Source organism: Notechis scutatus, chromosome 1, assembly GCF_049901735.1.
Source record: "Notechis scutatus isolate UNSWTSFEM ecotype Mainland chromosome 1, rNotScu1.2, whole genome shotgun sequence".
Classification (NCBI taxonomy): domain Eukaryota; kingdom Metazoa; phylum Chordata; class Lepidosauria; order Squamata; family Elapidae; genus Notechis; species Notechis scutatus.
In genome coordinates, this window is record NC_142009.1 from 267,891,730 (window position 1) to 267,914,301 (window position 22,572).

At 39.9% G+C, this 22,572-nt stretch overlaps 1 protein-coding gene across 3 annotated transcripts in view; it reads left to right on the forward strand.

Moving 5' to 3' along the window:
• Positions 1-22,572, forward strand: part of MAPK8IP1 (mitogen-activated protein kinase 8 interacting protein 1) — a 72,696-nt gene that overhangs the window by 44,897 nt on the left and 5,227 nt on the right. For 2 of the 3 annotated variants that reach the window (XM_087951291.1, XM_026671293.2), the window contains exons 4-10: positions 5,315-5,396; positions 6,350-7,222; positions 8,425-8,500; positions 11,601-11,773; positions 12,517-12,626; positions 13,797-13,916; positions 17,080-17,150. In XM_087951291.1, coding sequence (XP_087807417.1) covers positions 5,315-5,396; positions 6,350-7,222; positions 8,425-8,500; positions 11,601-11,773; positions 12,517-12,626; positions 13,797-13,916; positions 17,080-17,150 — 1,505 coding nt within the window. Of the gene's footprint in view, positions 1-5,314; positions 5,397-6,349; positions 7,223-8,424; positions 8,501-11,600; positions 11,774-12,516; positions 12,627-13,045; positions 13,132-13,796; positions 13,917-17,079; positions 17,151-22,572 lie in introns of those variants that run through there. The other variant, XR_015746697.1, reaches the window with a different exon arrangement.

The following is a 22,572-nucleotide window of genomic DNA, read 5'->3' on the forward strand; positions in this document are numbered from 1 at the left end:
GCATACATAGATTGAGCAATGCTATGAATTCCCTATCTAGGATTCGGTTGTGATGGATTGCTTTTTTTTTTTTAACCTGTGGTAAAATGTACCATAATGCAAAATACAATTAATTCCTTTTATAGAATATGCTTGTTTGAGATGACAGCAACTCAGCTAATGAACTGAGAATCTTTTCAGAGTGTATGTGTAACACAGTGTGAGCTCAAGAGAAATTAGCACATGTTTAGGCATGTATAGTGAAATCCACTGTTCCACTGATTTTAATTAGACAGTCTCTGAAATATAATATTGCAGTCTATGGGAGGATCTCATTTCTCTGGGCTTTAGGCTATAAAATATTCCATGACTGTTTAACATACCTTATGGCCTTTTCATTCTGAAGTCATAGAAATAAGACAAAACTGTTTCGCCATCCAGAAAGCCACCTTATGAGGTTAGTAATGTTATATATTGCCTGCCTTGTATGTTTGTTTCATGGTTATCGTTCTTTCCTAAGGGATGGATATAAAATACTGCACAGTTGAATTTTTTTGCAGAGGTTATAAAGGCTAAGGTAGATATCCTGGAGGCCTGACCTAAGGGATTGTGAAGCATCCTTGACACGCCAGAGTAATAAACAAAACCACTAGGACCAAAGGAATAATTTATCATGGGAGGTAGATCTTCTGTATCTCCTGAATTATGCTAAAAGCCTAAGGGAGGATTCTGCAAAATGATGGATGTCTGGAGAAAAGAAAAACCATTACAGACAGACAGCTATAAGAGGCTGATATAATAAAAAGGACCCTATGGCAACTTAAGTTAGATTTCCTGCAACCTAATGCCTTCCAGGTAGCACAGAACTCTTATCATCAATAGCCAGCATTGGTGACTGGAGCTATAAGCCAAAACTTCTAGAGGTCACTAGGTTGAGAAGGTTGCCTTAAAATTGATAGGTGTTAATAGCTTCCATTGAGTAGAGCCTACTTCAAAAGACTCAAGGCTGTTGCATTACTTGTAGATGGGAAAGCGGAGGCGGTGAACTAGTTGAAAGTATTAAAAGTACTGCTTCCCAGGAGACCGATTTAAAGGAACTGGGGATGCTCTTCAAAGTGATACAAAATGTATGAATGGTGTTTTCTGCTAAACTGTGTGGTATCAGAGAACGCTTTCCCTTCTGTCCTGTTATATTCCCCCTTCATCTAGAGCTGTGACTGTTTCAGGGCCTCATGCTTTAATAATTATCTGCCCATCTTTTATATCCTTCTCTCTTCTTTCATCTATACAGCAGTGAGGCAGTTTCCACCGTGGACTATTTTTAATTATATGCTGTTCTGGGATACAACTTCATTTGCTAAATAAGATTTTGCCTGTGACAATTGCTATGGAAAATGCAAAGGAAAGCAGGTGCCACTCTGTGAAGCAGATGGTGGAGACTGGGCTGGGTGGGTGGCATTGGGAACTGGTGTTCAGTATGCAGTTGACAATGGAGGGTTTTAAAGTGTAGGCAGAAACATTGTAGTCATATGGAAAGCAAAAATACTGCACATCAATATCTGAAATAGCTCAGGTGCTATTAGTTCCAGAAAAGAGTGAAGTTAAGTGAACTGTTAGGACAATTTCTTCAGCTACAGGATACAGTTGGACTTTGGAGTGGATGTTATGGGGACTCTGAATTAGTGGTATCAAGGGGAAGGCTGTGGTAATGATTGTAACCAGGCACAAACCCCCCTATTTCTCAGAAGGAAAGATGGTGAACATGCTCTCAGCTCCATCTCACCAGTGGACCTGCTAATTCCTGCAACTCACCACCTTTTCTTTGGGCTAGTAAAGAAGCATTTTCCAAATAGAGCCCTAGGCACCATTTTATTTTATTTGTTAGGAGTGTTGTTGAGCCTTACGAGAGGCCCAAGGCATTTTTGGAAATAATATTGGACAGTGGAAATGAAGATGTAATGGGCAACAAAGATCTGGACCCTGGCTGAAGGTACTGGGTAGTTATTTAGACAAACCAAGGGTTTATTATAATCATCTGGACCAGAGGCATAATGTCATTATTATTGTTTTTGTCCCAAAGGTGCTTTTTCAAGAGGCAACTGGACTTTCTGGTCCAGTTGCCTCTTGAAAAAGCACTTTTGGGACAACTGTGACCTGGATAACTGAGAATGCCCATAGACATTATTCTTTTTAATTATATATATTTTTTAAAGCAACCGGCATTGGGAACTCATCACTAGGTTATTAACAATCTGAAAATTGTTTCACTAGTATAGACAGTCCATGTGCTCCTTGCAAATTTAACTAAAGAGGCCAAACTTTGTTAAGTTCAGAATAAGTTATAATGTCAGCACATCAGTAAAACTTCCTATTGTCCATGGCTGGACTTTCTAGTTTAAAAGAAAAAGAGAGGGGAAAAAAACAATTATTGAGGAAAGTCACAAGCATACTGCAGGTATTAAGTCACATGATTCTGGGCCAAGTTGGGCTTAGAGGATATCTATTGTCAAATTTTCACTTATCACAAAACTCACTCAGTGACTTAGACCAGCTTTTCACACTGTTTTAGGCAGAAATCAGAGTAATATAGTTGCTACCTTTTGCCCATTGATAGAAAATATCTGTTAATGTACCTTCTGCTATAACTAATACTACTATCAATAGTTATTAAGCATCTGTTGAATTACTTTCAGAATTTTGGCTTTTAAAATATTTTGAGACAATAGGGTTTTGGAGACAATTCTGACATTCTAAAGTGTATAACTGTTTGAGCTAAATACTTTGAAACTGAATTTAGCTAAAATTTTAAGTGTACGTTTACAGGTTTTGGAAGGAGGAACATAATCATATCAAGGAAGAAACATAAGAGTTGTTGAGGATCTGGGGATGAAATTTTAAAAAATAAGGCAATAAGAAAAGGTTATTTACTTTTAATGTTCTTAATGTTCATACTGCTCAGTATGCCTGTCTATATTTGTTTTTCAGTGTTTTAATCTTGTGTATAAACAAATTCAGTTTAATATTTGTGTATATACACACGTGCGCATGCATACACACACAGAGACACAAACAGGGGAAGACTTGCCTACAGGAAGAAAAGTGACTGGTCATTTACTTTCCTGGAAAAGAAAGGTGAGAGGCACAGATGCCCAACAGTAGCTTACCATTCAGACTGAATACCTTGCAAGCTGTTGCAGTAGTGACTCCATCTGGACAGGATTTTCTTAAACCAGCTTAGAGTCAAGATGGCATGAGACTGGACAGGAGCAGCTTAAATTCCAAAAGCTGATATGCCCTTCAGTGATCTTCCAGAATTATATTGACTGTGCATACGGTAGTTTCAAATGCTTTCAGTGCAAGAGGTTTTTTGATACTCTATCACTTCATTGCAATGAAGTAGGACTAAATTGCATCAAATGAGATAACCAACTTATAGATATATTTATAAAATAACTACAATATCCCAATGTCGAGCAGGTGAATAAGTGCCATGCTTGAAGCTTCTGATGCATTTATATCTCTTCAATTTACACTTGACCTAGCTGTAGAAAAAAAAGTATGGGGGAGGAGGAAAAAGAGAGAGGGAAGCCATTTTAGCAAAGTCAACAGTATTACTGAATGCATTGGTTAAAGTTTGCTTCTGTGACCAAATTCAAAATGCTGGTTATGAATTCTAAAGCTTTGTATGGCTTGGCTTCCAGGTATATACAAAATATATTTATACATCAAATTTAGAGACTACCCATTTCACCTATAGAGGCGACTCTGGGCAGTGTGCAACCTTTCCCAAACAGTTTTTGCCCATTCAATTTTTTAAGGAAAGCATATCGAGGTCTCCTACCTTACCTGAAGTGATAAAGGTGTGGACTGATGATGTAACAATTTTTCAATGGTAGAAGTAGAGAGTCTGGAAGGACCAGGGTTGAGGCAAGAATGGACAGGATAAAACAGCATCTATAAGTAAGTCACTGAGATATGCAGTTTGATTCTCACCAGCTCAAGGTTGACTCAGCCTTCCATCCTTCCGAGGCTGGTAAAATGAGGACAGAGTTGGGGGCAATATGCTGACTCTGTAAACCACTTAGAGAGGGATGTAAAAGCACTGTGAAGTGGTATATAAGTCTAAGTGCTATTGCTATTACTACATGCAAAATTCAAGACAGCTAGAAAAGTGAAGCGTATCAAAAGTGGATGAGATTGAAAGGAAGAGTACAATAAGCTTCAGCATCCATCCATTCATGTATATATGTATGTATGTATGTAATGTATATTATTTATTTATTTATTTAACATGTTTCACCCATCTCCCCTACAAGGTAACACTGGGCAGCTATGCACCGAAGTGCGAAAGTAGAACTAAATATTCTAGAATGCAAATGCTATTTATCTTTAAAAGGCATACATATTTCACAACTCTATGCAGGTTCGCTGCTTTGTTAAATGTTTTGTTTACCATAATTTCCAGTTCGTGTGGTTCTTCACTCTCCTAAGAAGGTATCTGTGCACTTCTTACTCTTCCTAGCAAAGATTGGTGGCAAATGAGATAGGAATACTGGGTGGGATGTTGTGGCATGCCAGAATGCCCAATGAAGGCCTTTTGATCTGATGATAAAATCTGTACAACAGTGAAAGGTTTTGGATTCTCCATCTCTGGAGGTTTCTCGTGGACAGTTTAATTGGACTGCTTGAGCATTACAGAGTTGGACTAGAGATTGGACTAAACTCCTTGTGGCCCTTCCAGCCCTATGGCTGATTCAATAAGGAAATATGGAAACTAAGAAGAGCCTCATTGTTGGAGTGACGTGAGAGTGAGAGTGATATTAAATTGTAACAGTCCAGTTCTTTTCTTCCTTTTTTTTAAAAAAAGCCCTCCAAAATACTAGCTGCACTCTGTCCTTCGACTGATAGCATTTAGCGCACTCCATCTGGCCGCAGCCTGAATTAAATGAGAGACAACAGGGTGGGAGTTAAACATCTGCGTAATTCGGTTCCCCTTCATCAGAACCACCTGACTGAAGAGGCCCCAGAAAGGGAAGGCTTAAGCTTCGTTGATTTCTTGTAGCCTGCTGCATCGCCTCAGCCTTTCCCTTCTCCTGTTTCTATGCCCGCTATGAGGAGGCTGCAGATGCAGAGCAACAGATGGAGGGAGTGGCGGGATCCCTCTGAATACCCCTCTTTCCCACAAGCAAACTGACAATAGCTTGCAGGGTGTGTATGGGTGTGTGTGTGTGTGAGAGAGAGAGAGAGGCCAGTGTAGGAGGAGAAGCGATGGGCCTCTTTGTGCCATGAGCCACTTTCCCTTGCAGATACAAGCCCTCTTTGTTCTTTTCTTCAGGACACTCTGAATAACAACTCTCTGGGGAAAAAGCACAGTTGGCAGGAACGAGTGTCTCGGTCATCGTCCCCCCTGAAAACGGGTGAGTTCATCTTTCAGCACAGGCAGATTTTCTCCCCACCCCCTCTACCTACTGGAACAGTCCCCAATGCTTGGACCTCCTTCTTATAATCTTCTAATGTCTTTTCACTTCGGCTGGCATCTTGCAAGAAATGCTGTAGTTTTATTAATTGACTACTTGGACTCAAGCCATTTGAGAGCTGGCTTTTTGTGCCTCCATTCCTATAGGCCAGCATTTTTCTTTTTCCTCCTCCTCCTTTTTTTTTTAGCATGAGTCAAACTCACAGAACAGCACCTTGGGGGATGTGATGTGTTGAAATGAATATGACAATGTATTGGACTTAGATTCAGATGTCTTGTCAAACTTGAAGTTGTCATCAAGGACATCAAGTCTCTCAAACTAAGGCATTTCATAGTTTTGTTGTAAGGGAAAATTATAAGTCATATCCTTTGACTTCATTAAGTGGAAGGATAAAAATGGTAGAAACTTCCTGGATGTCAACTTCTGAGTCAGAGAGAGAGAGTTCTATAGGTATGAACACACATGCAGTGTGTAAGTTGGCATAAGCACCTTTCAGTTCCCAGAAACAATGTGCTTGGCTCCAGTTGTAAGGCATTGTTCCAAACACTGGCCTTTCTAAGACAAAGATTTTATAACCATTTTGGATTGGGAGTAGAAACACTTAGGGTACTTAGGGTATTCAAATGTATTTGTTACTGACTGATTAATCAGGTAGGTCAAAGTCAAACCTGACTTGACTTTGATAGGTGGGTATTTTAAGATTCAGCTGGCAACATAAGTAAGATTTATCTCTTAATCCTCTGGATGTACTTTGTGAAATATGTAGATAAAGTTCCAGTGGTTTTACCATGCTTTGAATGAACTATGGGAAGTGTATCAAAACATTGTTATCTCTGTCTTGTTGGTTATTGTATATGTTCCTTCCTTCTCCTTGCTTTTTAACCTTCCTACAGGTGAGCAGACACCGCCCCATGACCATATTTGCCTGAGCGATGAGGTCACTCACCAAAATAGCACAGCCTCCACCAAAGATCGGGGTACATCCACAGAGAGCCCATGCCGGCGTACAGCTTCAACACAGATTGCATCAGCCTGCATGGCCTCTTCTCGAGCACCTGACAAGCAGCAGGCTGTCAACCGCCTCCCGTCCCAGAATCCAACTGTGGTGGTAGTAACAAGAGGACCTGAAGCTTATCGGGATCGTATTCGCTACCAGACTGATGTGAGACTGGAAGCTACTGAAGAGATTTACCTAACACCAATACAAAAGAATTTGGACCCTCTGGAGTCTGAGAAGCCATTCATGTCACAGTCCAGTGACAACCGGATGTCCATCAGCTCTGACATAGACACTTCTGGCTACCCACAAATGACAGGAAAACCCAATTCCTCAATCAGTGAGGAGGATGAGGTGCTGGATTACTTATCTTCACCTGACAAAATGAACACACCACGGACAGTGTACAGCAGCAGTAATGGTGGCTATCAGCCTCGCCATAGTTTCCAAAGGGCATCAGTGAGCTCTGATACCAGCGCCCTCTCCTACGACTCAGTCAAATATACACTTGTGGTGGACGAGGATGTGCAGCTCGAACTTGTTAGTCTGAAACAGTGTTACTCAGGTTACAGTGACGAGAGTGATTCAGCCACCGTCTATGACAACTGTGTCTCCTCACCATATGAATCAGCCATCGGGGAGGAGTATGAAGAAGATGCCCTGAAACGCGATTCTGTTTGTCTCTCTGAGGATTCCACCCCCGAGGCAGACATCCATTTCTCCAAGAAGTTCCTCAACGTCTTCATGAGTGGCCGCTCACGTTCCTCCAGTGAGTGCTGGGCAAAAGTCATATCCCACAGGCCTTAGAAACAAGGGAGAGGGTTAGGAGGGATTGAGAGCCTCATCCAAGACAGAGGAATCTTTCACTTGCCAAGGGTATCAATCCTGTTATAATGGAAGTTACGGCAAGGGTGTTAGGTGTACAAAAGTAAATTCCTCGAGAAACAGCAGCCTTAACTTCCAATCCGGTTTTACAAAATCAAATGTAGGAGGCAAGAAAATAGCAAGGGTGTTTCAAGTTCTTTGACCAGCAAGTATTGGTTGCACAGCCCAGAACAGAATGCTAGCCATTCTTTCTTGGCACTGGAATGGATTTTATTGTTTGCTGGCAATTTCTTGCATTACAATGTCCTTAAAACATCTGGACAGCTTTGGGCAATTTAAAATGATTGTTCTCAACATTTTAGATCTTGTTGCTAAAAAAGCCAAAGATAGAATTAAGCGGATGGGTTGAGGTTTATGCACCAATTTCATGGTGAGAGCTTACAAGAATTGTATTCTTTTTCTGTAATGATAGTTTTTTTAGGCTTTCAATATCCAAACAATGAATAAATCTGATAACAAATTAGAAAGTTGAGAAGAATTGAAAATGATTATTGTATATACACTATTAGGTTTTTTTTTAGGTGTGCCCACTTCTTCTGACCAAACAGGTTTGCAGAAATTTGGAATATTACAAATCAAATACAGTAGGTTTTCTGCAGGGATCAGGAAAGTCAAGATATTGGTCACGATCCTATGATCAGAGCCCTGCCCCTTTTATGTATGTGTTGGCATCACACACACGTACAGAGGGACACGGTTTCAATCACGTAGTCAAGACTGCCATTTTTTGACACATCCACCCACCCTCGTGAATTTCAGGGAAAGAAAGGTACTCCTATTCCAGATATATCCATTTTTAATGTCTTGGTGTGTGATATTTTTGATTAGAAGCTAGTTAATTTATTCTCTTCATGTAGAATGTTCTCCAGTGATCAAAATATATATGAAGGCATTTTAGTCTGCTTTTTTCCTTTCTCTCTTTAGTGGATTCCTATTGGGAGTTAGTATTCTCTACTTTTAATATTTTGCGCATTTAAAATAATAAGAGGGGATTTCTGATTAGCAAGACAGGTTCTGAATAATAGTTAACATTATGGTTTGAGGAGGAGAATGATTAGGTGGCTGTAGCATTTTCCCTCTTTTCAGGTGCTGAATCCTTTGGGCTTTTCTCTTGCATGATCAATGGGGAAGAACAGGAGCAGACTCACCGAGCTGTTTTCAGGTAAGTTTGGGGCAGATTATAGAATCTCCCTGCGCGTCTAACCAGTGATGCCTTTCTTATCAAGTGATCCACAGGTATTTTACTCACAAACTGAATGAAAAGGTAGGGTTTTTTTTTTCCTGTCCTTAACACACACACACACACACACACACATCAGTTACTTTAAAACACAGAAAAGGAATTTTAAAAATACACAATATCAAATGATCAAAAGAAACACACATACAAAGATATGAATCATATAATAGATGCATAGAAAATATTTCAGCTTTTGAATAGGAGATTAAACATGGATCACACAGAATAATATTGGTTGAACTTTCCCATTAATAAAGAACCACTGCATAAATGATGGATAATTTGTCAGAATGCAAGGCTTCTAGACATTTTCTAGCATTTTGGACTTGGCTTGGTCTAGGGTGGTGACAAATTAACCACCAATAGACCCATAAACATACACAATATCTACATACTGTGCAAAACAGATAATCAACAAAACAAGCTGACAATAAACAGCCCAACCAAAGAACCACCAAGATCACTCCCACCAACACTGACAGGACAAACCAGTAGAACATAAACTGAGATCAAACCCCACTCCTTACTAGCATTGATGATATTACCTAGTCTGAGTAATGAAACATCTTTTAAGAAAACCACCAAGCTCAGAGAGCACCAAAGACCCCTTAAAGTCATTTGTTTTTCCCACCACTAAAGGCTATAAGACATATTTGGATGATAATATTTAGAAGGAAGCTTAAATTTGATCCTTGTTTCCCTGAGAAACTGGCAGTGGATAATCATAGCATGGAAATTGCAAATAATTTTTGTTTATTTCATGGGCAAAAAATGGCATTAATATTTTAAATCAGCTTATAGTCAATCGATCTTTCAAAATAATTACAGTACTTTGTTGCAGGAAAAGCCTGAATTAATTTGTTAATGAAAACATATTTTGAATAAACAGTTTGGACTGGATATTTTAGCAGCATCAAAATGCCACAAATCATTGTCATAATTGGATAAAGCTTTGGTTAATTCTAAAGCTACAATTCATTTTATAAATAATTGAATTTAAGATAGTTGTTGGTAATCTGTAAGCAATTTGGAGTAATGAGTTGGAATATTCTGAATTAATAAATCAACATGTTAAAGTTTTAAAGAATGTTAAATGATAGAGGACAGGAAGGCCTGGAGGAACATTGTCCATGTGGTCGTGATGGGACGAACACAACTTCGTAACTAACAACAAAATATGAATTATATAATCTGAGGATGGGATTAATGAACAAAACATTATTTTATATGTCTGTTTCTTGGACATCCAGGAGGATGTTTAGCAAGGTTTAGTTGTCAACTTCACTATGTTGGAAATGTAATATATTGGTGTATGTGAGTCTATTTTACACTTTCCTGTTTGATTCAGTAATAATAATTTTATAAATATGTTGTTGGAAAGAGAAGTAAGATTTTAAAATTTCACTGGGATACTGAAATATACAAAAAAAAAATGTGGATTTATCATGCACATGATGTTGCCAAAATACTCTGTTTGATGTTGCTATAAGAATTTGCTATAGCAGATTCATTCTGATTCCTATAATTCAAGGGTCTTCAAACTTGGCAAATTTAAGACTTGTGGACTTCAACTCCCAGAATTCCTGAGTTAACATGACTGGAGGAGGAATTCTGGGAGTTGAAGTCCACAAGTTTTAAAGCTGTCAAGTTTGAAGACCCCTGCGTATAATTTGTTTAACTTCAGTTCCTATGATATGCCCCCAACATGATCCATGGTAAATAAAAGTAAGTCAGTAAAATGTTCTCTGTGATTTGGAATAGAATCCTCAAATCTTACAATGGTTACCTTGTAAAGCACAATCAATTTGGGATCTTGGTCCTTATTTAAAGATCTTGAACATTTAAAATTTCATTCCATTTAAGCGCCATACCATAAGTTGAGTTTGAGGATAGATTAATAATAAAATGCAAGTATTAATGCCAAGAATTTGGTCTGTTGGTTAAGGCACCAGACTAGAAAGTGGGAGATCATGAATCTCAGCCCAACCCATTTCAGAGGGTTGTTATTATCAGGACAATGGGAGGAGGAAGTTGTGTTTATATATATACAGATTACTTGCTGACTGAGTATCTTTAATTATGTATAGTTACAGACTACCCCAGCAGTAGTTTTAAGTAGGTGTAAACAAGCAAACAAAAAGATTGCTCCATCGGTCTCTTACTATATTTTGGTTATTAGTACATGTAAGATTCTTTATTTGGAATCACTAATGTGGGATGGAAATTCATTTTTTGTTCTGTGCAGTTGGCATTTCTGTTTTGCTTTGCTTTGCTATCTTTTCATTTGTCTGTCTGTCTATATCTATCTATCTATCTATCTATCTATCTATCTATCTATCTATCTATCTATCTATCTATCTTGTCTATATTATTTTGACAAATAATTCAAGGTGACAAACATCCAGCATGCCTTCCTCCTCCTGTTTTTCCTGCAACAACTCTGAAAGGTGAGTTGGGCTGAGAGAGAGTCACTGGCTCAAAGTCACCCAGCTGCCTTTCATGGCTTAAGGCAGGATTTGAACTCATGTTGTCCTGTATTCTAACCTGATGTCTTAAGCACTAGACCAAACTGCTTTATGATAAATCATTATATGCATAAAAACAAAGTGAAGTCATATAATCTAAGTCTTGGAGAAAACGTATGTGGCCAATCTAAGAGATAATGTCACACATGCACATTATGCTAGTAACAATATGAGATCAGAGAAATAATTTATGCAGATAAGCAGCCCTTCTAAAAAAAAGAGAGAAAAACCAATTGCTAAGCATTCTGATCATGAAAATCTCCTTGAAATGCTCAATGTAGATTTCTTATAGCAATATTCTTCTCACGTGAGCAAGGGCTTGTGAAATCAAGGTTTGAAAATTTACAGTCTTCTATTTATGAGCCCTTTGTTATAGAATAAAAGCTCAGACAGATTTTTATGGTGTATATCGGATTCCCATAGAATCTATTAAATATGAGGCTAGTATTTTATTTTTAGAGCTTTGGCTCACAAAATATGAATGGTTTTTGCCTTAGGTTTGTGCCTCGTCATGAAGATGAATTGGAGCTAGAAGTAGATGACCCTTTATTGGTGGAAGTTCAGGCAGAAGATTATTGGTATGAAGCTTATAATATGAGGACTGGTGATCGGGGGATCTTCCCTGCTTACTATGCTATTGAGGTCACCAAGGAGCCAGATCATATGACAGGTATTGATTCTGTTTAGGATTGCTACTCTGCTTCTATCTGGACTGGTGTACCCATTAACATTCTTTGATTTGAAGACTGTTCATGCAGCCTGTTCCCCTTGGATAATGCCCTGTACAAGATCTTTTCTGAAGAAACTGTTAATTAAACTAATATTCGCAATTAGAATGGAAGAAAAAGGGCATGGTTTTCATTTCCAGTTATACAAAGGCATTCAAATATACTGCAAACTACGTCCCATCCCCACTGCAATGGACTGGAGTAAGGGGTGCTTTTAATTTAATTTTAATAATTTACTGTACTGAAGATACTGGACTTTTCTCCTTCCTTCTTTCTGTAAATCATGCCTTAATGTTACTTCCTTTTGAACCCATTTCCTCTAATCCAAATTTGTTGCCAGTCACTTGGTTTATAGCTGCCCCTAGCTTTGTGAAGTAGCCCTGACCCATCACAGAAACATATCAAATCTTTTTAATGACCATAGACAGAAAATCATCCCTTTCCCATTCCCAATATGTTCTTTTAAATGCTTTTTCACCAGGATAGCTTTGAGTCTTGAGTTCCATTCAGGACTGGTGCCTGGAGGGAGCAACCATGTTTTTTCCAGTGATAAAAATATAGTTTTTCTGTGTTTGTAGTATAGACCAGATAGATTGTAGCCAGCATTCTGATGACCAAGAACAGGTCAACAGGTGGGATTGTATCTTATTTCAGTACGATTCATTTTACTGTCTTTATTTTTCAGATTCATGCAAAAACAGTGATTGGGTGGATCAATTCCGGGTGAAATTCCTCGGCTCAGTCCAGGTTCCTTATCACAAAGGCAACGATGTATTGTGTGCAGCGATGCAGAAGGTACATTTTCTCAACTCTCTCTCTCCATCTTCCCCTCAACCTCCTGATCCTTTATTTAGGTAAAGACAAATTACATTTTTATTTAGAAAAAAAATTGCTTTACAATACAACAATATCAGAACGATGAACAGCACCCTCCACTCCAAAATATAATTAAAAGAAGTGGCAGGAAGAAGAGAATATAACAACCAGTGATACCAAATGGATTTGTTAACCCTACACACTTTATCTAAACAGAGGAGATTTTAAATTCCATTTAAAATGGGCAAGGTTCTGAGCAGAACATATATCTTCAGATAATAGGTTCTACTTTGGTTTCTCCACCAAGAAAATCCTTTTGAAGGATTTAATAGGCAATCATAGTACCAGAAGATAAAAGAAAGGTGCTTATAGTAACAGATTTTCCCATTAATTTCCAGATTTAGACTGTTAAGAGTTTTAAAAACAAGCAAGGCCATCTTGAATATGGTCTAATCAAAGTGGCAAGGAATGAAACTCATGAAGGGTTAGTATTACTTGATAACCATGATTATTACAAGAAAATAATATAGCTCTAAGTTCAACTGCAGCTTCGCAAAAGATGTGAAGAAATGGCCTGGATTAATTTTTAAGGTAAAATACCCTTAATTTAATTTGATGTTTTTCTACTCTACAACACAAAAACTGCCTGTGATAAGCAGTGGTATTTTGCGTGTTTAATCTTGCATTTTTATGCTTAAGAGAATGTGACAGTGTTGAGTTAAAACATTTTAAAAGCAAATATAACAGGATATTATAATATCCTAATATCGAAGATCAGATGTAAAATAGAACATCTGATAGTATTTATAAATGATGGACATGTTCCCGTGATGATCTAAATGTGAGGTGGTAAGGGAAGAGTCAGTATTGCCAGACTAACTTAAAAAAGAAACCTGTGGATTCAGAAGATAGGCCAAGACTGTACGACCTGAGCTCCAGAAATATTGTTGGATCCAGAAACATGTTTAGTTTGGGCCCTGTTTTTTCAGAGGGAATGTGCATCATACAAAACAAGAGAAGGGCAGGGCAGATGTGTGGAGAGACTACTCTTATCTACCTTGGAGACAAATTGCTGTCTAAAGCAAGAGCGGGAACTTTTAAGAAACATTAATAGTCTGTGGCAATTGATTTTTTTTCTGTTGGGTACAGATTGCCACTACACGTCGCCTCACTGTGCACTTTAACCCACCCTCCAGCTGTGTCCTGGAGATCAGCATGAGAGGAGTTAAGATTGCTGTGAAGAAAGATGACACCAAGGATCCCAACAAAGTGAGTTTGACTGCATGTGAAGCTCTGCTTCCTCCACTGTCCACATGTCTCCCTGGAGGTTCCATTCTGCAGGGCCTCATTATCTCATTTCCTACAGGGGATGACTGGCTAGTGTAGTGGAGAGGGAACAGTGTTCCTGACCTTGAGTGCATACATTGGATGGTATGCTCTCTGCCTGTATATATAACAGTGGAATGGAAGGCCTGCATGCTAAGTTCCAATAATCTTTGCAGCTTTGCTAAATCTTTTCTGCTACTACCGTGTTTCTCCAACAATACGGCCTCCACCAATAGGAAGGCCCAGCATGTTTTTTGGGCATAAAATCAAATTAAGCCCCTCCCCCCAAATTTAGGCCTATCTTAAAATATGCAAAATAAGGGGGAAGGGCGGGAGACTTGCCGTTAGGAGCGCCCAGCGGGCAGGAATTCCTCGCCACCAGCCGCTCCTAACGGGCGATCATGGCGAAGCACGGAGAGCTCCCTACTCCCACCAAACACCTTTGCTGCAGACACCTTTGGCACCCGCCGCTGTTGCTTTCCCTTCTGCCCATTCCGCTGCCACGTTTGGAGCTGCCGCTTCCGTGTTTGGTGTGCCGCCGCCATTTGGAGCTCCAAACGCGGAAGTGGCAGCTCCAAACATGACGGCGGGCGATCTTTTTATTTTGGTCCGCGCGAAGTTCAGAGCAAGCAAGAGAGGGAGACTGCGATGCCTCCATCCGAGATGGCAACCTCACTAGTGGATCACAACGTGGCTGGAAGCCCAAATCGGCGGGATACGATGGCAATCTTTTTGGAGCGAGAGGAAAGGGAGAGAAGAGTTGCGAGGCGTAATTTGCAGGAGGAAGTGGGTGTACCCCACGGCAGGGAGCCCAAGGAAGAAGGGCTGGTAGGCAACAGAGAGCGTCCCGTAGCTCCGGAAGCAGCCTAGAGACGCGCCCGGGAAGAGGTGCAGATGCTGCCTTGTAGTCCCCAAACCAACTCCAAACGCGAACGTGTTCCAAACGCGAAGCCGGTCGCTAAAGAGCCAGAAAGCAGCAAGGGCTCCAGGTGGAAAGGACAGGGTCACGATCACACGGAGATGCCCAGAGAGCGGAGCGCACATAACTAAAGGCGGCGCACGCAGTTGGTTTGGGGACTACAAGGCAGCATCTGCGCCTCTTCCCGGGCGCTGTCTCTAGGCTGCTTCCGGAGCTATGGGACGCTCTCCGTTGCCTACCGGCCCTTCTTCCTTGGGCTCCCTGCCGTGGGGTACACCCACTTCCTCCTGCAAATTATGCCTTGCAACTCTTCTCTCCCTTTCCTCTTGCTCCAAAAAGATTGCCATCGTATCCCACCAATTCGGGCTTCCAGCCACGTTGTGATCCACTAGTGAGGTTGCCATCTCGGATGGAGGCATCGCAGTCTCCCTCTCTTGCTCGCTCTGACCTTCGCGCGGACCAAAATAAAAAGATCGCCCGCCTTCATGTTTGGAGCTGCCACTTCCGCGTTTGGAGCTCCAAATGGCAGCGGCACTCCAAACACGGAAGCGGCAGCTCCAAATGTGGTGGTGGAATGGGCAGAAGGGCAAGCAACAGCGGCGAGTGCCAAAGGTGTCTACAGCAAAGGAGGGAGTAGGGAGCTCTCTGCGCTTCGCCATGATCACCCGTTAGGAGCGGCTGTTGGCGAGGATGCAAGGGGGGAAATTAAGTCACCCCCGAAAGGACGGCCTACCCGTTTTTTCGGGGCTCAAAAAAAAATAAGGCCCGGCCTTATTATGTGAGAAACACGGTATTTTAAGCAGTCTTCTGAAGATCTACATAGTAATGCTGTTTTGATTAGGTTTTCTGCATAAATAATTTACAAGGAGTTTTCAGGAAGAAATATGGCCATGCTGAAACAAAACTGTCTGCCAAGGCCATTCATAGTCCATGGAACCGTAAGGAAGGAAAGAAGGAAGGAAGAAAGGAGAAGGAAGGAAGGAAGGAAGGAAGGAAGGAAGGAAGGAAGGAAGGAAGGAAGGAAGGAAGGAAGGGTGGGGGAAGAGAGGGTGATACATCTGTTTTCAAAGTTTTGCCCAACTTTTAAATGTATTTCTTTTCTTATAAACCCAAATATTCCCAGTTATTTTACATTGCTTTGCACACAAGCATACTAAATTTAGTTCAGTTTAATATTATGCAGACAGATATGATTTTGATTATTATCCATATTAGTTGTGTTTAAAACTGTGAAGAAAACCGTATTTATTTATTCATTCGGTAAATGGACTTGTATGCTGTCTACTTTCTCGATTTTCATAAGGTATAACTGTATCCACTGGGGTAAATAAGCCAATTTATTACCACAAGGAAAAATGTACCCCTTAATTTATTCAGCAGGCAAATTGATCCTACTGGGTGCAGATAACACAGATTTTTTTTCCCAACTGTGATTGCAGTGAGAATCCATGAATGATGGTTGAAGGTTAATTAGCTAGATTAATATCCAGCCATTTGTTTCGTACAACTCAGGACAGGGAATGTATCAGTACCAGCATTGATGATGTTACCTAGTTTATGTAATGAAATGTTTTCAGGAAAACAAGCAAGCTCAGAGAGCACCAAGGACCTCTCATATCAACCCTGAGCTACAAATATTCTCATTTATTAGTGCCACATATTGTTCCCTACTGCTATTTTTCTTATAGCAATTACCATGTGAAGTAGCTTGATTCAAAGTCATCCCACCAGCTTCCATTCCTAGGGAGGACTAGAAATCACAGTCACTTGATTTCTGGTCTAGCTTTATAGATAATCTTGCACACATTAATGGCTTACAAACTCTTCCAGATGAATTACCATAGAATGCGGGCTAGGCTCCTATATAAACAGTACCTGGAATTATCCCATTGTTCTGTTACTACTGCTGCTTTCCTGTTACCTAAGCCTCAAATTGCCATTTCATATTCCCTTGTCATATAGAAGCTTTTAGTAAGAGTAGGAAAGTTTGGGATGCAGCTTTCTCTTTCACGGTTAGTAAGCTTTCGTGCAAAGCAAACAATTGCAAATAGTCATACAGCGACCTTTAATTTTTTTCTATGCAACATCCTTAATTTTTAACTCAGCATTTAACTTGTTCTTTTGTTTAAGAAATGCCTATTACATATTTGATAACTTGGATTCTTTTTCTTTTTTTACCTTCTGCAGGGAAATAAATGTAGCCACTTTTTCCAGTTGAAGAATATTTCATTTTGTGGATACCACCCAAAGAACAACAAGTAAGTCAGTCCCAAAATGTAGTCTAGCTTCCTTGGCATGAGACCTTGTCATGCTTGGCATTAGAGCTAAGGATTCTACTGGTTTTTGCTTTAGAAACTCCACATTACTTATGCACCTGCAGCTCCAAATTTGAGATAATCTTAGAGATTTGAGGCTTTTCTGAAGTGTTAATTGGTTACGTAAGAAATTATTACCGAATAATCAACTTAAGCTACGTGAAATCTAATTTGAAATACTGTAGGTGGAATAGATATTGTGTTCCATACACTGAAATTGCTGGTCCTCCTTGAACAAGTTACCTATGCTTGTTCTGTGGTGTTCATTATCCAGCTGTGAGTCCAGTCTTGTTCTCTGAATTTTTATTGATAATAGATTCCTTTGCTGAATGGGTAAATATGTGCACATAGAGAAAAGCCAGTGGAGTGAACATAGAGAAATTGCTATGTAGTTCTGTAACGCCATCTCTATTAGCTCTGATTTCTCTCACAATCAGATCTGGACTCCAACTGAACCTTTGCATGGGTCAACAGCTTTTCCTACAAAAATATTTCTTTACCATTGGTTTATACTTTTCTGAAGGAAGGCATGGTGCCTGTTACCTATAATCAGGCAGTGATTAAACTATTCATGAAAAAGCAAAGCCAAAACTCTAGTATATGTTAAATATGTCTTCTCTATTATAAGCAAAATTCAAAACAGAATTTGACTTCTTAAATTCAGGTACTATTTGTTTGCTTGTTTCTTTAAAAGACCCAATAGCTGCTCATATTGTAACCAAAACTCTGGGTGACTCACAAAACAATAAAAACAGCACATACATCTCCTAAATAATTGCAATAAAAATGCATGGTGCTATAGGGCAACACTCTTTCAACATTAGCATACCATCTTGCTGGGCTTCAGCCTCATTCTACCCCACTGATAGTGAGAAGAATCAGCTGTTTGAGGGCTTCAAAATGCAAGGATATATGATTTATTTTGGCTGTGTGTTGATTATTTAAATCCATTCCAATGTGGCTTCATGTTTGATAGAAACAACCTTGAAGGCATTCGGTAGATGGATGATCTGCATGCAATGAATTCATAGTCATATGTAGGAATGTGAGTGTGTGTGCCAAAATATGCAAGATGTTGGGAGTTCTGTCCTATTAGAAACTCTACCCTTTTGCATATGCATGTCCTATCAGTACACAAAAGGGACAGGGTTTGGATTGCAATCCCACATGATCTTTTTATAGCTCTTACAGATTTTGACACTTCCCATTCAACATATACTATTGGGTAGATTTTTTCTAAATAGATGGTTAATTTTCAAGATATTTGATCATTGCATTTTTCTAAATGGCTGAACTGTATTTAAAATCCAAAATACTAGAGTGATTTCAATTTTGCCTATTTTAGAAAGTTGCACTTGAGGGCTTATGTCCCAAACTTCAGCCTGTGTGTTACCAAAAGGAACCATCTCCTTAATCACATTTAACATCAGTAAGAAACTGCTGGAAGAAGACAGTTCAACTGCAGGGTCATTAGCATGCAACAGGCATGATATTCCCCTCTGAAAAAAAAATCTGAAAAGTAGCCAGGGATGCAGGGTTACCTAAGCACCGCCATGTCGCGCAGCGCCCGGTGGGAATTAAATTGCCAACGCCCCTTTAAGCTTTAGCAGAGTAAAGTAATCAAAAGTGATTTTTCAAGGTGAGTCTGCATGATAGTTTTATTATTTGACAAAAATAATAATAAAAAGCACCATGAGAATGCTCTCCGGCAAAGGATTTCACATTTAAAAATAAAACAAACAAACAAAAACAACAAACAAACCCTGCTTAACAGACAGAAAAACAGCCACAATGCTTCATCTCTAATTGGACTTTTTCTTTGTTCCCTTTCCTTTGATCAGCATTGCTTCTCTATGCTTCTTTCTAGCTAGTTGAGCTGATAGCATAACTTTGAGTCTGGCCTGTCTTTTGGCTACAGTTGTCTTCCTCTTCAGTTCCAGATTGGCCCTCTTTGCTGCAAGATTGGACCTCCAGAGGTTTTTCTTTAAAGCCCCTTCTCGATTCATGGAGGACCATGGGGTTGCTCTGATGCACGTCGGTTTCCCCTACCGGTGGGTCCTCCTTTCGTGCGGAGGGCTGCGGGGAAGCGCTCGCCCGAGAGGATCTCTCCCTCTCTCTCCCTGCAAGGTCAACGTCTGCACTGCAGAGGAGAGGGCAGGAGGTTCCTCCTGCTTGCTGAGAGGTGAGGAAGCCGCGGCTCGCCCGGCGAGATTTGGGAACGAGGGGCAGGAGGAGGCACGCACACACCCGCAGCTCACTTTCCCAGCTCTGCCCAGCCCTCGCGGCTCTGGCGCGGCCCTGGCAGGATGAGCGGAGGGTCCGGCGGGAGGCGCTTGCTGCCCGCCGGGCCGCGCCAGAGCCACGAGGGCTGGGCAGAGCTGGGAAAGTGAGCCGCGGGTATGTGCGTGCCTCCTCCTGCCCTCGTTCCCAAATCTCGCCGGGCGAGCCGCGCTTCCTCACCTCTCAGCAAGCAGGAGGAACCTCCTGCCTCTCCTCTGCAGCGCAGACGTTGACCTTGCAGGGAGAGAGGGAGAGATCCTCTCGGCGAGCGCCTTCCCCGCAGCCCTCCGCACGAAAGGAGGACCCGCCGGTAGGGGAAACTGAGCCACGGAGGCGGGAAGGATGGGCTGGCGGGCGCTAACCTTGCTCATTCTCCCGCGTCGGGCTAAGGGTGGTTTCCGCTGCGAGCGGCTCAGACCCCAGGGCGCCTTCCGCCTTCTCCTCCTGGAGCAGCCCAGCCTCGCCTTTCTCCGTTCTCCCCTCCCCAAACCCGGACTAATTCCAAGCCTCTGGAGTACAACGAGCGTTCAAACCCACTTTGCAACGAGGTTCGCTTCCTTCTCGCATTCGCTCCCACATCTCCACCGCCCGCCCCACGCGCGCTCTTTCGGGCCAGCCAAAGAGACACAGCGCCGCGCACCAAGAAATCGCACACACACACCAACACCCTTCCTTTCCAGCTGGTGGTGTGGATCAGCTCCCGGAGCTGGGCAGCTGCTTCCCTGCTCCTGACTCAGGGGCCTCCGAGGGAGAGGAAGGAGGGGAAGGGTGGGGGCGCGATGAAAATCGAATTCGATTTTAATCGGAAGAATATCATGTATGATGCAAACAGCATGGTGCTCTGCTAATTTTTTCATCTGCTAGTCCCAGACAATCTTCAATTGGCTAATGGGCAGACTGGGATGAAACTGAAGAAACTGAGGCATAATCTAGAGGAGATGGAAATTTGGATTTGTTGATGACTGTGGAATTAGAGGTGTTGTACCAATTTTAGTGATTTTTCATTTGTCTTGGAAAAGCAGACCCAGGACTCCTCCTCATGGCTGTGTTGACATGCTACTCATTTTTTTTTTTTTATAAAAGTTCTATTTAAATTTTCACAAAACATACAAATACAAATAAAATATCTTTTTTTTTTTAGAACAGCGTGACCCCGGGTTATCACTTCTCCATACAGACATAAACTCAATACATATTTACCTTATACATTCTAATCCATATCTTATAACTATTTTTGCAATTTTTCAATAGCTTTTCCCTTTCTTTACTTCCTATAGCCTTATTTTAAATTATCTCATTCCTTTCTTAATTCAATTACATATCTTTTTCTAATTTTTAAAATCTTTCTAATCAATGTTTTTATACTTTCATCTGTCCTGTTTACAATTTCATATTATCTTTTCTCATAAAACAAATTTTCCCCTGTAATTACTAGACTGGAGTGTAACACCTTTGTATCTTTTTTCAAATCTTGTTTAAAAATTTAAGTTACACCTTTATAGTTATAACATTCATTTTTTAACCTCTATTTTATAACACATACCTATTTTCAATCGAATTCTGCTTGGTACATTCCCTTAAAAATACACACTAAATTCTTAAAAGAAAAAAGTATATATGTATATATATCTGTGTATATATGTATAACAATAGTAAATGGAATAATTATTCTATTCAAGTACAGCTTTGTCATTAATATTAATAACAATCTTTTACATTTCTATTTCTTTTAACAAACATTACCTAGTAATATCAGTTGTCTTTCACTTTAATCATCTATATTTCATATTTTACTTATTACTGTCTTTAAATAAAAAACAAAACAATAGTTATTAACAGTAGTCAATAAAATTATTATTCTTATTCAAATTCATCTTGTCAACTGATAAAAATCTTCCATGTTTCTTTACAGTTTTTTAAACTTTCTTTTTAAATCATTGAGAGCCTTATTCTCTTTACAAACAAAGATTCCATTACACATTACACTTTAATCATCTAAACATATTTTCTAACCCTTTTCTATTTCTAATATAACAATGCTATCCCATGCACCCTTGCAGAATCCTCTCCTTAAGTTAAATTTTAACCATTGTCTCTGTGTCTTTTAAATAGGTTTATACCTTTAATTCTTGTAGGCTTTTCCTGTATCTTTATATCTTGTTTCTGTCTTTTGTAGCTACTTTTCCTTTCCCTCTTCCCTCTCTTCTTCTCCTTCCCCTTTTTATTCTATCTGATTCTCCCTTCTGTGATCCTCCCTTCTGCTTCTTCCTGATAGTATGATTGCTTTTTAAATTACTCTTTTTTTTGGTTGTTGCTTAAAATGCTTAAGTTTTTAACTCCCTTTTCCCCCTTTCCCTTTTTTACCCCGCTTAAAGTTGCTTGGTCATTAAAGATGGCTTCTTCTTTATCCTGCCCTTCTTGTTCTGCCAGCGTTTCTTGTTGTTTCTCATAGTTCAAAATCTCCATTTCTAAAAATTGAAATACGAAGCCAAAACATCCTCTTCCCTCTTGTGCTTCTTCTTTTTGTTATTTAAGTCTCATTTTTAACTCTTCAAAGAGTGATGCCATTTAAAAAAAAAAATTAAACAACCCCCATTTGATTTTATTTTGTTTCATTAGGATCCACCATCCAAAATTCCAGGAATTATCCAATAATCCAAAATTGTTTCTTGCTTCTTTTCTCACTTTCTCTTTCCAGGGGCTTTATTGTCTTGTAACAAAGTTTCAGCTACAATGTATCTTTTGCAAGCCTTGTTAAAATTCCACTATCAATTTTTTTAAATTCCAGGTGGTTTCCTCCATTTTCCAGATTCCACCCTCGTTTCCTTTTTCCCTCCTCTGCTTTCTTTTTTTTTTCTTAAGAAATGTTTTAAATTATCCAAGAATCTTTATCCCTTTGACACTTTATTTTCAGCTAGAAATAGCCTATTAATGTCAAAGTGGATTAGTATCAATTTCTTATTCGAATCTCTTCTTAATGTTCCAAGTCAATTAAAATTGTCAATATGAGAGGAAGAAAAGCCAATTCCGTTTCCTTTCCCTTTCTTTTTCGCCACTTAAGATCTTTTTTAGGAATAGTATTAGT